General features: G+C 45.7%; 1 protein-coding gene across 2 annotated transcripts in view; it reads left to right on the top strand.

The window, feature by feature from the left end:
• Nucleotides 1–41: 41 nt before the first annotated feature.
• Nucleotides 42–15,587, top strand: part of UBE4B (ubiquitination factor E4B) — a 120,310-nt gene continuing 104,764 nt past the window's right edge. Inside the window, exon 1 of one of the 2 annotated variants that reach the window (XM_049618150.1) lies at nt 42–769. In XM_049618150.1, coding sequence (XP_049474107.1) covers nt 746–769 — 24 coding nt within the window. In that variant the 5' untranslated portion in view covers nt 42–745. The remainder of the gene's footprint in view (nt 770–15,587) is intronic. The other variant, XM_049618147.1, reaches the window with a different exon arrangement.

Genomic DNA, 15,587 nt, shown 5'->3' with positions numbered 1-15,587 from the left:
AGAAGCCCCGCCTCCCTGGCGGGGGTCACGTGATCCCTTTCAAAGATGGCCGCCCTGTTGTTTTGATGAATAATACTTGGTGGGGCGAGGGGGTAAGAGTAGGGGTGGAGGGGTAGGAGGATTTACTCTTCCGTCCAGAGCATCGCGAGTCCCGTCCTCCCCCTCCCCCCTGCCCGGGCTCCGGCGTGGAGGCGGGGCGTGGCCGGCCTGCTTTGGGAGGGGAGGGGCTTCCCTCTTCAGTGCTGGGCTCTGCCTCGGCGGCTCTGGGGTCGCCTTACCTCGGGGCATCCGTTCTGCAGTCCAACAGTTCCCGCCGGGGGCAAAGGGTAGGAAGGAGAGCAGGATCTGCTGGAGGAAGCACACCTGCCGTGCCACCACCGCGAAGACACAGCAGGCTCAGGGCACGAGACGAGCTGGAGACCCGAGTCCCTGGTCCGGGTAACCTGGGAAGCAGAGGGCAATAGTGGCGCCTTAAGATAACCCTGTAGCAGCAGCAGTGGCGGCCAAAGGAGGCTCCTCGGGGCACAGGCGGCTGTAGGAGGCTCTGGGGCGATTGGAGTGACCGACGCCAGGGCGGTTCAGTGCCTCTCGTGTTCTTATTTTTTAACCTCTGACTATGCAATTCTGAAACCTCCCCCATTCGGGGGACCAGACAGCCCGATAGACACCTTCCACTCTCCTCCCGCCCTGGTCACAAGAACAGAAGGATCTCTCCCTAACGCCTTTCACCATTAAGAGAAAAGCGATGGAGGAGCTGAGCGCTGATGAGGTGAGGAGGTTGGAGGACACCTTGGGAGATTAGTTGGCAACTCTTTGGCGCTTTGGACAAGGAAGGTATTGCGCCAGTGGTGCCTGGCCTTTGGGCTTGGGGAAGGAATGGAGATGACATTTTCCAAGAATAAAACGGGTCCCTGAGTGGGTCTCTGGTTGTGTTCTCCTGTATTATCTTGCTCTCTTTCTTCATTCTGAACTCCATTTGCTTCTTTTCGAGGCTTTTAGGGTCTGAAAGAAGAGGAGAGCACATTGAGGCGTTTATTCTTTTCCTCGGGGTGTTTAGGCAAGAAAGGCTACATTTACATCAAGTTAATGTGTGCGTGCACGCGCGCCTCACTGCAGAGATTTAAGAAAATAATTTTGGGTGGAATTAGAACGTCTGGGTGTGTGTTTTTAAAGGCAGTATTTGAAATCCCAGGTACGTGTGGCTGTTGCATTGCATAAGTTGATTAAACAGACGTCTGTGTTTGGGGGTGGCCTACAGACAGATTCTTTGGTATTTAACAAAATATACATCTAACAAGCTCAGTGAATTCCAGTTAAATTCTGCAATTTAACAGGTACTAGTGACCTCTGGCATACTTCTCTTTCATTCTGCCTTTCTCCAGTTTTTGGCCCTTTCTAACTTGTGTTCTGTGCAGGAAGCAAATGGAAGGAAATGACTTTTAAACTCCCATTATCATTTCTGGAAGGAGTCTTACAGATCCCTTTCTTGATGTTTTAGAGATCATTTAATAAGGTTGTCCTAAAAACGGCGGCAATTGGGGTACCAGGAATTTTCTGTGATCCTACTGACTTCTATCCCTTCCTTTTTACAAATTGGGAGCTTCCCCTTCAGGATCCCTGCTGGCCTCCCTCTCTTCAGCATACCTCCGCGTTTCTTTCACTCGTTCATATAACACTTTCCTACAGTGAAAGTAGCGATCCATCAGGTTGGCTGTGCTCTAAAGCATACATGCTTTAGTTTCAGCTAGCGTAGTCAATATATTTAGTTAGGGACTACAGTTCTCCAGGGATGCAGCATGCAAGAGGTGAGTTCAAGTGTCAGCTAGGAACGAAAACAAATAATTTTGTGGGTCATGCTCCTTGGCTGTTTGGAAAGTCAGGATGGCTCATTCTGTGTTACTGACTCTTATTTTCTCAAATACGTCAGGAATGCAATCGTAACTAAAATTAGAAGAATATCGAACAGTTTCCTTCCTTGGGGTGGTAACTCTCAAGAGGTCCCTTAGAGGCACTCTGTTTTAGGTAATTTTCACCACCCCTCCCGTGTCCCCTTTCTTTAACATCAGTGTTAACGGGTAATGTCTCTGAAGGCAAAGCGTTTATGTTTTTAGTAGTCCTTTGCTTCCCGAAATTATTTTTTTTGTGACGTTCTCTGAATCGTCATACTGGAGATTTCACCCAGAAATTGTTTTCAAACAAATGAAGCACCGTATAATCTGAACGGTGGTACTTCACTTTACCCACTTCTTGAGGAAGTTGTAACTTTTTTGTGGCCACAGAGGAACAAATGTAATCATGGTGGGAGGAGATCAGAAAAGCATTTTTCAGGTTCAAAAGAATATTGAAATAAATGTGAAAACTTAAATTTACTAATATTAAATCAACATAAAGTTATATTCGACAGTTAGGTGGCCTGAACGCAGAGGAACCGTTCGGTAGCTGTTAATATACTCTCAGTGGAAGCTGGAACAAAGTTTTTTTGGGGAAAAAAAAATCTTAAGTTTCTTTGTTGTTGTTGTTGTTAATCCATTTCCTTAATTCTGGGATTAAGTGAACAATGTCCCAAGACATTTCCAGAATTTTTGCCTTGTATTGTTACTCTCTTGGTGGAAACTCTTGTCACAGATATGATAGGGGACATTCATTTGAATGTTAGAAAGTATAGAAAGTAATACATTTATATTGCTGAAAATGCAAACATACATCTCAGGGTGAAAACAGGTAAGACAGTGATCTTTCAGGCTGAATTAGGAAATCAGGTAAGGCAGAGTTTTATATCTTAACCAAATGGAAATGTGTGAGAATACAGTCTCTGGAAAACAGAGAGTTTTCTCTACTCCATAGAGCATAGATCCATGACTAAGTTCATTCCCTTCAGGAACCTACATTCCAAGCCTTCATTATTTACATTACATTCCGTCCGTACACTACTCAGACTTGTGTTCCATATGCCAAGATGATGCTATGAGTAGGGCAGGGCAGGTATTTTAACCTGTTTTCAACTATAGTGATGAAGTTGCATTGAGATGATTTGCTTTTTCCTTTTCTTTCATTCTTTTTTTTCGGGGGGGGGGATGCTAAATCTTCTTTATGACCTAGTTCATCTTCAAGATGGCTGGCTGGGATAGTTAGGGTGTGGTCAAGGTTTTGGAAGAGGGGTAAGTAAGTCTTCCTTCCCAAATGCAGAATATGTGATCGTGCACTTTTTAGCAGTGCTCTTTGGGTGGAAAGGGACCAGCGTCTATTAACAGCCTTAGAAGCCTGCTCAGTGCCAGGCACTTGACAAACACTGTCTCCTTAAATAAAACCGTGTGACCGAGGGGCGCCCGGGTGGCTCAGTCCCTTGAGTGTCCCAGTCTTGATCTCGGCTCAGGTCATGATCTCATGGTTCGTGAGTTCAGACCCCCGTTCTGTCAGGGCAGAGCCTGCTTGGGATTCTGTCTCTGTCTCTCTCTCCCTGGCTCTCTTTCTCAAGAAACAAAAACAAAACAAAGCCGTGCCGTCAAGCAGTCCTTACCTTTTCCTTATTTTACAGGTGAGGCAGCTGAGATTTAGGTTCACTGACTTGTCCGTAGTGACCTGGCTTCGAAGGTGACAGAGTTGGAATTCAGACCCGAGGTGCCCGATCTGAAAGCTCTTTCTACTACATTTTATTGCCTGACAACTGGCAATAAAGTCACTGCAGCTTCCATACACGTGTCCTACTAACATGCTTGATCTACATAGTTCTTCTGTAGAAGTGTTGTTTTTCATGAATGCATTCATGCGGTGATCGAGTTGACGGTCTTTTTGGTACTGACTGTTTTTATCATGCGCCTCCAAAATGGTTCACTCAGGAAACATTTTTTTTTTTTTTTTAAAAGATGCCGTGTATTCCCAGAGATGCATTAGGTATGTTAGGAAAGAAAACAAGACAGTCGTTTTTCCGGAAGAAATTATGATTTAACCGGGGGATGGGGATGGAGGTAGAGATAAATAGGAATCCAGCAGTTACAGTACAGGGTGCTAAGTACTGGTGTGGAGGGATGCACAAGGCGTCAAGAAAAACAAGAAGGGACTCCTGCTAGGGCAGTGTAGTAGTGAAGACTTTCAGGATAAGGTGATGCCGAAGGCTGAGCAGTGGTTGCCAGGCAATGGCAGGGAGACTGGGGAGCCCAGGAAAAAAGTGAGCAGTAGTGGGACTGGGGACAGGAGTTTGCTGGGGGGGGGGGGGGAGGGGGGGGTCGCGTGGTTGCAGGTGGCCCAGCACCAGATCTTGGAGGGTTTTCAGAAGTACCTAGGAGTTTGAACTTCCGCAGTAAGACTGCAAGAAGTCTTTGAGAAATGGTAAGAGGTTAGAAGGATAACTGGCAAGGGGTGTAAAAGTGGGTTGGAAGAAGGTGGCCGCAGGCCGGGGGCCAGACGAGGAGGCTGGTGTTGCTGCCTAGCAGTGAGGAGTGGGAGTCGAAGGGAGGCATTGGCAGTGGGGGTGGAGGAGGGCAGACCCCAGAAATGCTGAGGATCTAAGTTAACGCGCTTGGAGTTGCAGTGATCGGATTGATAGAAAGGAGGCGGGGGTGGGGGAGGAGAGAAGAAGCTGATTCTTTGGTTTCTGGCTTGAGAGAAGGATGGATTGGGGGGGGGTGGCTAAGGAATTCCAGACAAGGAGCAAACAGGTATTTGGACCATTGAAAGATGAGTCAACATAGAGAGACCCCCACCCCGGCCTTTCTACTCTGACATCTCTGTCTCTTTGATCTTTTCTTTCTTTGTAACAGGCCTCAGAACCTAAGCTTACTTTTCCCCCACAATAGATCATTGCTGCCACTCACTTTATAATGAGGATTCTTCCTCAAGCCTGGGAGGAAAGTGGGATGTATCCTCCCGGGTCCCTTCTCCACTCTTTTTGTTCATCTTAATCAAGGGACAGAGAATGGTTATGATATCAGCTAACATTTATTCAGTGCTTAATATGTGCTAAGCACTTAACTTGCTCAGCAAGGTTGGTAATGTCACCCCATTTTACAGATAAGAAAGTTGAGACTAGTAGGAATTCAGTTAACTTGCTGAAAGACATAGAGCTAGGAAGTGGCAGAACCCTGGATTTCTAATCCAGGGTCTGATTCCAGAGTTCTTTTTTTTTTTTTTTTTTAATGTTTATTTATTTATTTTTGAGAGATAGAGTACAATAGCCGTGGAAGGACAGAGAGAGAGGGAGACAGAGAATCCAAAGCGGGCGCTGTCAGCACAAAGCCCGACGCGGGGCTCGAACCCATGAACCACGAGTTCATGACCTGAGCCCAAGACAGACGCTTAACTGACTGAGCCACCCAGGCGCCCCCTGACTCCAGAGTTCCCAATTCCTTTACTAAACTACCTCCAACACAGAAATAATCTGAGCAAGTTTGTAATCTTTACAGCATTTTAACTGTCCCTCTGGAGTTATTGCCCCAGTTATTGCTAAGAGTGGAGCTCATCAAAATGCCCCTGTGTTCTCGTAGGGGAAGAAGACAGCAAGACTTCTGATGGGAGGCTCTTGGGTCTTCGGGCCTTTGCTTGGTACAGAGTGCATTTTCCCACAAGGTGCTTACAGTATGTCTAGGTGGAGGTGTCTTCCCGAAAGCAGCTCATTGAACCATATTTACTGTTTACTTGCCGCGTGGTAGACACCACAGGAGCCCTGCCTGGATGGAACTTCCAGTGGGAGGAAACATCATAGACAGCTGGTTCCACAGGGGATGTCATTTGGCGATGAGCCTATGAAGAGAAACCAAATGGGCAAAAGGGGTGGAGAGTAGTGGGGATGTGGAGCGTGTGCAGTTTTAGGAGGTGGCTTTTGAATAGAAATTGTAGGGATGACATGGGGCTCTTGGGCGGCTCAGTCGGTTGAGCGTCCGACTCTGGCTCACGTCATGATCTCCCTGTTCCCGAGTTTGGGCCCCGCGTCGGGCTCTGCGCTGCCAGCTCAGAGCCTGGAGCCTGCTTCGGATTCAGTGTCTCCCTCTCTCTCTCTGCCCTTCCCTCGCTAACACTCTGTCTCAAAAATAAATAATCATTTAAAAAGTAAAAAAAAATTTTTTTAGGGATGATAGGGAGCCATCTAGGGGGGAAGAGTGTTCCCAGGTACAAGGAACGGCAGGAACCAGGGGCACATCCTTGGTCTGCTGCCAGCACAGCAAGGAGGCACAGTGTGGCTGGAGCCTGCTGAGCTAGGGCCCGGTAGCAGAAGTCGTCAGTCATTCTAACAGCATAAATTTGAGTTCTTACACGTGGGGCTGAGTCAACCGTGAGATGCCCTCCCTACCCCCTTTTTGTTCCCCTTCACGTTTTAACGTCTTTGAAACTGGGATGCTTCTTCTGATGGTATGACCTGCGTCGGCCAGGTGGCAGGTGTGACACAGTCGTCATTTCCTGTTTATGTGCAAACCTGGTCGTACCTGTTTATGTTACTGCCCCTTCAGTTGAGTGCTACCGGCGTTAAATTTAGTTGCCGTTTTAAATGCCTTCCCCAAACTCACACTTTGATCAGCAGTAAAAGCAAATGTTACTTTGTATGCAGAGAGGAATGGCAACATCTGTGGGGTGTCAATACAGGAGTAAAGAAAATGTTTGCTGTGGGAGGAATGACCACGATCCTGTGTTTTATTGCAGAGCCCCAACCGAGGGCGTTAGGGAGCTCTAGAGAAGCGGCGGCCCATAGGTTTGTGAAGCTGTGCCACATTTTGAAGTTGAACGTACGGTGAGAAGGATTGCCTTGCACACCTAGGCAATGCAGCTGAAGGTCGGAGACCCTGCACCTCCCTCCGAAAGAAATTTCAAAGCAATGGGAGGCTGGTGCAACTGTTTACGGCTCTGTCCCGGTCTGTTGTTAAGTCATTTTGTCGTGGTTTAATGGGCAGTATTTTTTTTCTTGGCGGTGCAAAAAATAATAGTGCAGCTTACAATCAGTGACGTCTTAAATCTGGTGGAATATGATATATGCCCAGTATTGCTCTAGAACATGAGGATATACACAGTGAAAAATATAGGCAGAATTCCCTGCCTTCATGGGTCTTACTTTATGACTTAGGGTTGTTTTTTTCTTTTTTACTTTAATTTTTTTTTAAATTTTTTTCATGTTTATTTATTTTTGAGACAGAGACAGAGCATGAACGGGGGAGAGTCAGAGAGAGAGAGGGAGACACAGAATCTGAAACAGGCTCCAGGCTCTGAGTTGTCAGCACAGAGCCTGACGCAGGGCTTGAACTCACGAACCTTGAGATCATGACCTGAGCCGAAGTCAGACACTTAACCGACTGAGCCACCCAGGCGCCCCTAATTTTATTTTTTTAAACTAATCTCTGTGTCCAGTGTGGGGCTAGAACTCATGACCCCGAGATCAAGAGTTGCATGCTCCACCAACTGAGCCAACCAGGTGTTTCATTCTGATTTATATTTTATTTTTTTATTTATTAAAAATATATATATTTATTTAAAAAAGCAAATATTTGTTATTTAAATTTTTTTTAACATTTATTTATTTTTGAGAGACAGAGACAGAGAACAAGCAGGGGAGGAACAGAGAGAGAAGGAGACACAGAATCCGAAGCAGTCTCCAGGTTCTGAGCTGTCAACTCAGAGCCTGACACAGGGCTCGAACCCATGAACTATGAGATCATGACCTGAGCAGAAGTCAGTTGCTTAACTGACTGAGCCACCCAGGCGCCCCAAATATTTGTTATTTAAAAAAGATATATATGATTTTTAGAGAGAGAGAGCACACATGAGCAGGAGAGGGGCAGAAGGGGAGAGAGAGAGAGAATCTCAAGCAGGCAATTTGGGGCTTGATCCCATGACTCTGGGATCACGACTTAAGCGAAATCAAGAGTCAGACGGCTCAACCTGGGTGACTGAGCCAGCCACCCAGGTGCCCCTGATTTATGTTTTAAAAGAATTGTATGCTGGTTTTTTTTTTTTTTTTTTTTTTTTTTTTTTTTTTTTTTTTTTAGTGTTTATTTATTTTTGAGAGAGAGGCAGAGACAGAATGCGAGTGGGTTAGGGGCAGAGAGAGAGGGAGACACAGAATCCGAAACAGGCTCCAGGCTCAGAGCTGTCAGCACAGAGCCCGATGTGGGGCTCGAACTCACAAACTGCAAGATCACGACCTGAGCCGAAGTTGGACGCTTAGCCAACTGAGCCTCCCAGGCACCCTAGAATCGTATGCTGATAAGTGCATTGACATAGAGAGAAAGTGGAAACAGAGAGAAAGTTGGGCCATCACAGGAATCCCAGGACAGGGTGAGTGTGAAGAAGTGGCTTGTCACATATCTTGTGGGTGGAACCCCTGGAACTGAGTGATGGGGTGGACGTGGGGCGTGAGAGCGGAGTCGAGAGTGGCCGGGTGAGTCAGGATATCATCGGGCAGACCGTTCGTTGTAACAGAGACCTGAAATAGCAGCTTTGTACACCAGATCGATGTTTATTTCTCTCCAAATGGGAGTCTGGGGAGGAGGCCGGGGCTGCTGAGACAGCTTTGTGTTCGTTAGTGACCCAGGTGCCTACTGTCTCGTTGTACCAATTTGCCTAACATAGGGTTCCATCTTTTGGTCTGTGCGTGTGTGCGTCCTAGCAGAGGGAAGAGGAGAGGGGCAGGGAGTCCCATTCCTTCTCTTGAATGGCACAGCTTGGAAGCTACACGATCACTTCTGCTCAGCCTCCCCCACCGCCCATTGGCCACAGCTCATTGCACGTGACTGGCCTCAGTCACATGGCCACAGCTCCTTGCTGGGAAGTGAGAAATACAGGTTCTCCTGGGTAGCTGTGTGTTCACCTAAAAGTTCTCTTATGTTAGAAGGGGAGAACAGTGCAGGCCATTCTTTCCAGACCCTTCTTCCCAAATCTTGAACACACACACTCTGCACCTTTCCAAAGGAGACAGCCCTCAGTAAGCTTCTGAGCCCAGAACCTCTGGCTGGTTCATATACAGTCCAAGAACCTTTAGATTGAATACAAGATGTCTACTGCCTCCCCTCACCCCCCCCAGTTATGGACTCTGATTGAGTCGGTTAGGACGATGGAAATAAAACTCCAGTTCAGAAACGGGAAGCACGGGAAGTACAGACCCTTCACCGGTTCATAGCCATTGTTAGCTCTTGGCAGGCCACGTTGTGAGGACTTCTGCCTTGGCGGTGGTAGGAGTTCCCGACTGCCCATTTAGCAGCCCTTGGTCTGCTCTCTTGGAGGAACTCCCTTGTCCCTTGCCCTCTGTGGTGCTTTTTCAATATGTGTTTTCCTCTGGGGATGGGTCATTGGAGAACGTCCCCTTCCTGGGGATGAACAGTTTCTCCTGCTTGTTTCCTGCTGGATACTGAAGGAGTTGGCTTTTTCAACCTGCTTTAGCCCCCGAATTACCAGACTGAGTAGATTTTGACTGTAGGCCGTAGACATACCTTAGGCAGACCCATATTCCCTTTTATCTCTGCATGCAGATCGGCAACTTGTAGCTTGAATCTGTCTCATTCTTGTGGGACTTCTTGCTTAGAAAGTGGCAAGAAGCCAATAAGCACCCAAATTGTGAATTGTTCGACCAGTTTCCCTAGAATTATCAGCCATATTGGCACACAGCCGATTTTCGAAGATGTCACAGGTTTTACCAAATATTTTGTTGTGCTCTACTAAGAGTTACCAACCTCCTGTCCTGCAATATCTGTGCCCTTGCTGACCTCCAAGCCATTGCCACATATTTATAGTCTATTTAGGTTGATTACTTCCAGGTTCCAAATTCTGTGCGTCAGTTAGGATATCGGTTTGGCTGCTGCAGCCCAGGGATCCAAAATAATAATGGCTTAAACAAGATAGAAGCTTATTTTTCTGTCAAGTAAAAATCTGAGTAGGTGGTTGAGAAGCTGGTTTAGTAATTTCATGATTACTAGGGAGCCAGACTCATTTTGTTTCGTACTCTATCGTCCTCAGTATGATGCTTCTGGCTCGTAGTCCGGTATGGCGGCTCCGGCATCTACGCGCACGTCTGCGTTCCAGTACTTGGGGACTAAAGGGGGAAAGAGCATGTTCCTGTCCCTTAAGGACGTGATCCCAAAGTATCGCACGTGACTGCTTATACCTTCTTGGCCAGAACTTAGTCACGTGGCCACAACCAAATGTTGGCTGAATGTGTAATTAGGAGGCAACTAGCAATCTCTACCATAGTCATATCAAGAGTCTTAACCTACACAGCTTGAAAAATGGGGTTGTTGTGTACTGAAATGAGGAAAATTGAAAGAAGATTGGAGGGAGAAACTAAGTTATGTTTCAGTCGTATTATGGTTTTATTGTTTATCAGTTTTCCACGTAGAGATGTTAAGTTGCTTGTTGACGTATGTTGGGTTTGCAGCTCAAGAAGGAGGTTGGAGTTGGGGATACCAATCAGGATGTGTCCGTATTAAAATCATGAGAATGGACAGATTACCTGGGGAGTGAACATAAATGGAGAAGAGAGGAGGTGAGAGGGCTGAGCCTTGAGCTGCTCCAGCATTTAGAGGTGGGGAGGAGATAAACGGGACCCGGAAAAGGACCGATAGGGGACAGCCCCTGAGGTCGGAGGAAGGTCAAGAGAGCATGCAGTCCTGGCATCCAGGAGGAGAGGGGAGTGTTCAACTCTGTTTAATGTCAATAAAGTAAGTTAGTGGAGGACCAGACCTTGACGATAGGATTTGGCAACGTGGAGGTCATTGGTGACTTTGACAGGACCGGTTTCATTGCTGGTGAATAGGTTCAAGAGGGAATGGGAGAGTGGGAGGAGAGAATAGAGAGCTCAAGAGTGAGGCATAGGCTTTAGGGATGGGCTGAGGAGCCCTGTATAGATGGTAGACGTCATGGGTTTAAGAAGTGGGAAGAAAATATTTGGTGAGCCGTCTTTAAAAATTTTATCTTTGGGGCGCCTGGGTGGCTCGGTTGGTTGGGCGACCAACTTCAGCTCAGGTCATGATCTCGCAGTTTGTGAGTTCGAGCCCCGCGTCAGGCTCTGTGCCGACAGCTCAGAGCCTGGAGCCTGCTTCGGATTCTGTGTCTCCCCCCGCCCCTCCCCTGCTCACGCTCTGGGTCTCTCTGTCTCTCAATAATAAATAAATGTTAAAATTTTTTTTTTTAAATTTTATCTTTTACTGTTCTCGGTTATAATCACCAATCGCTTTATTTATTCAGTGTTTACTCAGTTCCTTTCTTTCCCTGAAGTAGGAAGTGGAGGCACAGAGGTGAGATTTTGTGTATTATCCCTAGCAGGGTGTTTTGGACCTGAAGAGTTTCACATATCAATCTTGAACCGTAATCAGAGGAACACTAGATCGTATTATAGTTAATTTTTAAAAGCTTTAATAAAAAAATAAGAGTGGCAGATATGTAGATGGTAAAATATTGTTAATTCCCTTTGTTTACTTTCAACAAGTATAGGTGGGATATTTACTAGATACTGAGGGATACACAAGTAGAGATACGGCCTCGAATATGATTAAGACCCAGTCTTTTGCTTCAGCGAGCTCACACTCCAGTGGGGAGACAGGGACACAGGCAGCTGGAGTTCAAGTGCTCCCGTAGATATTTACGGAGAGGGACTGCCGTCAGGGGGCACTTACTGCTGACTGGGGAAAGTCAGAGCGAGAAGGTCTGGGAGGAAGGATCGAGTTAGGCTTTAGCGATGGTCAGGAGTTTTGACATTGAGAAAATTCTGTGGTGAGGATACATGTTTCAGTTGTTTCTTACTCTGGGCAAACTCTGTGAAAATTCATTCTTTTGAAATCGATTGTAGACATTATTAGAAACACTGAGGAAACACTGGAGATGGTGAAAAATCTGATAGGGCTGGGTATTTGCTGATCTGAAAGGTTTTACAATGTACCAGACATAGCCAGATATGCAACCCCCCCCCCCCCCAAGCCCTCTGCACCACTGAGAGTCAGCAGAAGCTGGAGGAGGAGGAGCCGGGGAGAAGCAGGGACAACAGAAAAAGGTGTTTCATGAAACTCTCTTCTCTCCTAACGCTAATCACACTGCACTGGAATCGTCTGTTGGCCCAGCCGACCAACTATTGCAACATAAGCTCCTGACTGCCCTTCACTGTTTTTTATCCAGCTCTCAGCACAGGGCTTGGCACAAAGTGGCCCGCAATAAATATTTGTCCAGTGCAGGAATTGAATACAAGCTGTCTTTTCGTGACTCCCATTTCTCGTGTCGTAATCGTTTTCTGTTGCTGCTGCGTGAAATTGCGTTAGCTAAAGGGAGGCACTCGGAAGAAACCTTATCGACAGAATGTCATTCACAGTCAGAGAAACGTGGGTTTTAGGTAGACCCACCAATTGGATGATGCTGGGCAAAGTACCTTCTGAGCCTCAGCTCCTTCAGCTGGTGAAGCTGGGGTGTGAATTCCTATCTCATGGCACTGTGCTTCACATTAATTGCAGCCATATGTAAAGTCTAGCACACTGCCCTGGGCAGAGTAGGTTCCTGGGACATATCAGTTCTCTCTCCTGGAGTCAGATTGAACCGTACATAATTAGAACTTCAGTTGGTGCCCATATGGCAATCTAACAAACCCTTTGCATGCACAGCATACCTCTCGAGATACCGCAGGGTTCACTCCAGACCACTCTAATAGAGCAGATATCAGAATACAGCAAGTCACGTGCGTTTTTTGGTTTCTCCGTGCATATAAAAGTTACGTTTACACTTTACTGTAGTCTGCTAGGTGTGTGATAGCATGAAATGTATATTTATATGTACGTAAATGTAGCATAAAGGTGTATCACCTGAATTTAAAAATACCTTATCGCTAAAAAAATGCTCACCATCGTTTGAGCTCTCAGTGAGTCATAATCACCGCTCATGGCTCCCCATAACAACTATAATAATAATGAAAAAGTTTGAAATGGTGCGAGAATTACCAAAATGTGACACAGAGAGGCAAAGTGAGCAAATGCTGTTGGCAAAACGACACCGAGAGACTTGCCCGATGCAAGGTTGCCACAAACCACCAATTTGTAAAAACGTCGTGTCTGCAAAATGCAGGGAAGCGGGAGTGCAGGAAAGCGAGGTATGCCTGTGAGAATGCCAAGAACGTAACAGGCAGCACGTTACTGGCCACTCTTAGCGCACAGGCCCTGGCTTGTGCGAAAGGTTGGGTTGGAATCTTCGCCCTCTACCCCTTACACTTCCTGAAGTCTCTCCTCACTCAGTATTAAGCGATTCTATTGTCACCTGTCGGGCCTTCTCCTCCCTTTTTCTAGAATCTGGAGTGATCAGGTGGCCTCAAGGTCCTGGGGGTGAAGGTGGAGCCAGGAGGTTTGAAAGCAGGGGGGTGCTGTGCAGACAGGACCTGAGGAGTCTCGGGAGGAAACGTCACATACCAGACCTACGAAATAAAACCCGAGGTGGTGCAGTCTACCCAAACCAGATGACTGACTTTGTCTTCTGAAGGGCCTGCTGGTCCTGCAGGGCTGGGGAGGTGGTGGGGAGGAATCTCTGAATTGGATGTCATCGTGTTAACTGCTCACCAGCTGCTGTATCTTTTCATCTTGTCTAATTCTTTGAAGACAGTAGTCAGGCTGAGAAGAGAGGTGTCCTTTGAGTCCTGGCATTAAGAAGTGCTGGGCCTTGACTTAATTAGCTTTCTTTTTCTTCTTTTTTTAAAATGTTTATTTCTTTATTTAGAGCGCAAGCGGGGGGTGGGCAGAGAGAGAGGGAGAGAGAGAATCCCAAGCAGGCTCCACTCTGTCAGCGCAGAACCTGATGCGGGGCTTGAACCGCGAGATCAGGACCTGAGCGAAAATCAAGAGTCCGACACTTAACCGACGGAGCGCCCCTTAATTAGCTTTCGAATTAAACACTGTGAAATGTATCCAGTGCACGTTGTTCCTTTGTGCCCTGTCGGTGTTAGGTATAGATTCTAGACGTGTACTAGTGTCATGGTAATTTAATTAGTTAAATGTTCTGACTAAATGAGATAGCGCTTTGTTTTCATGGGTCTTTTTGGGAGCCAAGCTCCTAGGATTTCCAGGCGGATCATAGTGAGTACCTATAATCTGCCAGGCATTCTTCTAGAATCCTATCAGGTCAGGGTCTTCTGTCAGATCTGTGTCTATACTTGTCACCAGGGTGGACGTCACGGGCATGTGACCTACAGTTAGATGGTTTAAGGCATACGTGGCTTCATGCTTTGCCTGCTGCTGTCTCGGAATTCTTAATACATTTTGAGCCAGGCGCCCTGTGTTTTCATTTGACGCCAGGCTGGTTCTGTAGCTGGTCCTGCTCTGTCGTGGCTTTCTCTGTGCAGGTAGATATATGTCTGGGAAGAGTCTGACTCGGCCCAAGATTATAGAAGACCATATGAAAACTCAACCAACAGAGATGTTCACGTCCTTACGGAGAAAATGTTAGTATGTGTCTGACTGTAATGCGACGTCATTAATAGCGTTTCTTGAGATGCTGAACAATTTTCTACACATATGTGATTTGCAATCTTTGGATAACTTATTTCACTTCATCCAACAGATTCACTTTAAGAATCAAGATTTTTGATACATACCCAGTATGGTATGTATTTTGGTCGTACTTTTATAGTAGAAACACTTCTTTTTGGAACTATGAATTGTTTTAAAACTAAAACCGTATGGGGTGCCTGGCAGGCTCAGTTAGTAGAGTGTGTGACTTTTGATCTCAGGGTCGTGAGTTCAAGCTCCATTTGGGGTGTGGAGCCTACTTAAAAAAAAAAAAAAAAAAAAAAGGAAAAAAAAAAACCAAAACCCTGCAACACGTGTTGCTTTTAACATTTAAAAATTTTTAAATAAAAAAAGATGTCATCCAAAGCCTAGTTTTTTAAAATGTTAGTGTTTCTTTGTAAATACTTAATCTGTGCTGGCCAGTCAGGTAATATGACTGACCAAAAATAATCATGTACAGATGATCAGTTTTCAGAAATAATAAAGTACATTTCATGTTAGAACTAGAAAAGTTCTGTATGATATGGATGGCCTAATGGGGAAAACCTATTTCTGAGAAAGAAATGGAAATTGGAGGAAAATTTAAAAATATCTAGCAACCTTTGTAATCAATTCAGTAGAACTTTCTATGTGTGATTTGATTTACTGATAAAATTGTCATGTTTAGGGTAGTGAATGATGTGAACAACCAGAAAAAAGCAGACAGTAAATTTTTTTTTGAGACAAGATGATGGGAAAAAATGCTAAAAATTAAAGAAAATCCCCAACAGCCACCTTTTCCATATTGTATATAGATCTGCCAGAGGAATTGACACTTTGCTTTGGCGGTAATTATTTTGTGGGCCAGTTAAAAAAAAATTATAGCCCCCGTTGAGCTTTGAACACCAGTTACGTATAGTCGATATTTAGATTATCGTTTATGGCATTTTGTCTTAGGATGCTAACGTGTGACAGCCTGTGTATGTTTGTGTTTGATGAATAATGATTAATTAATGAACCTTTTCCTTTTACATTAGTTAATCTTTTACTTATGATCAGTACAGATCAGATATCATTTCCATGGAGTCTCATCAAAAGAAGTGCCACATTGTTTTTTGGGTTTTTTTCCTTCCAGGACAACTTGGGGCAGGTGAGGGGGTCATC

The sequence above is a fragment of the Panthera uncia genome (assembly GCF_023721935.1).
Source record: "Panthera uncia isolate 11264 chromosome C1 unlocalized genomic scaffold, Puncia_PCG_1.0 HiC_scaffold_4, whole genome shotgun sequence".
Taxonomy (NCBI): domain Eukaryota; kingdom Metazoa; phylum Chordata; class Mammalia; order Carnivora; family Felidae; genus Panthera; species Panthera uncia.
This window is presented reverse-complemented; position numbering and strand designations above follow the sequence as displayed.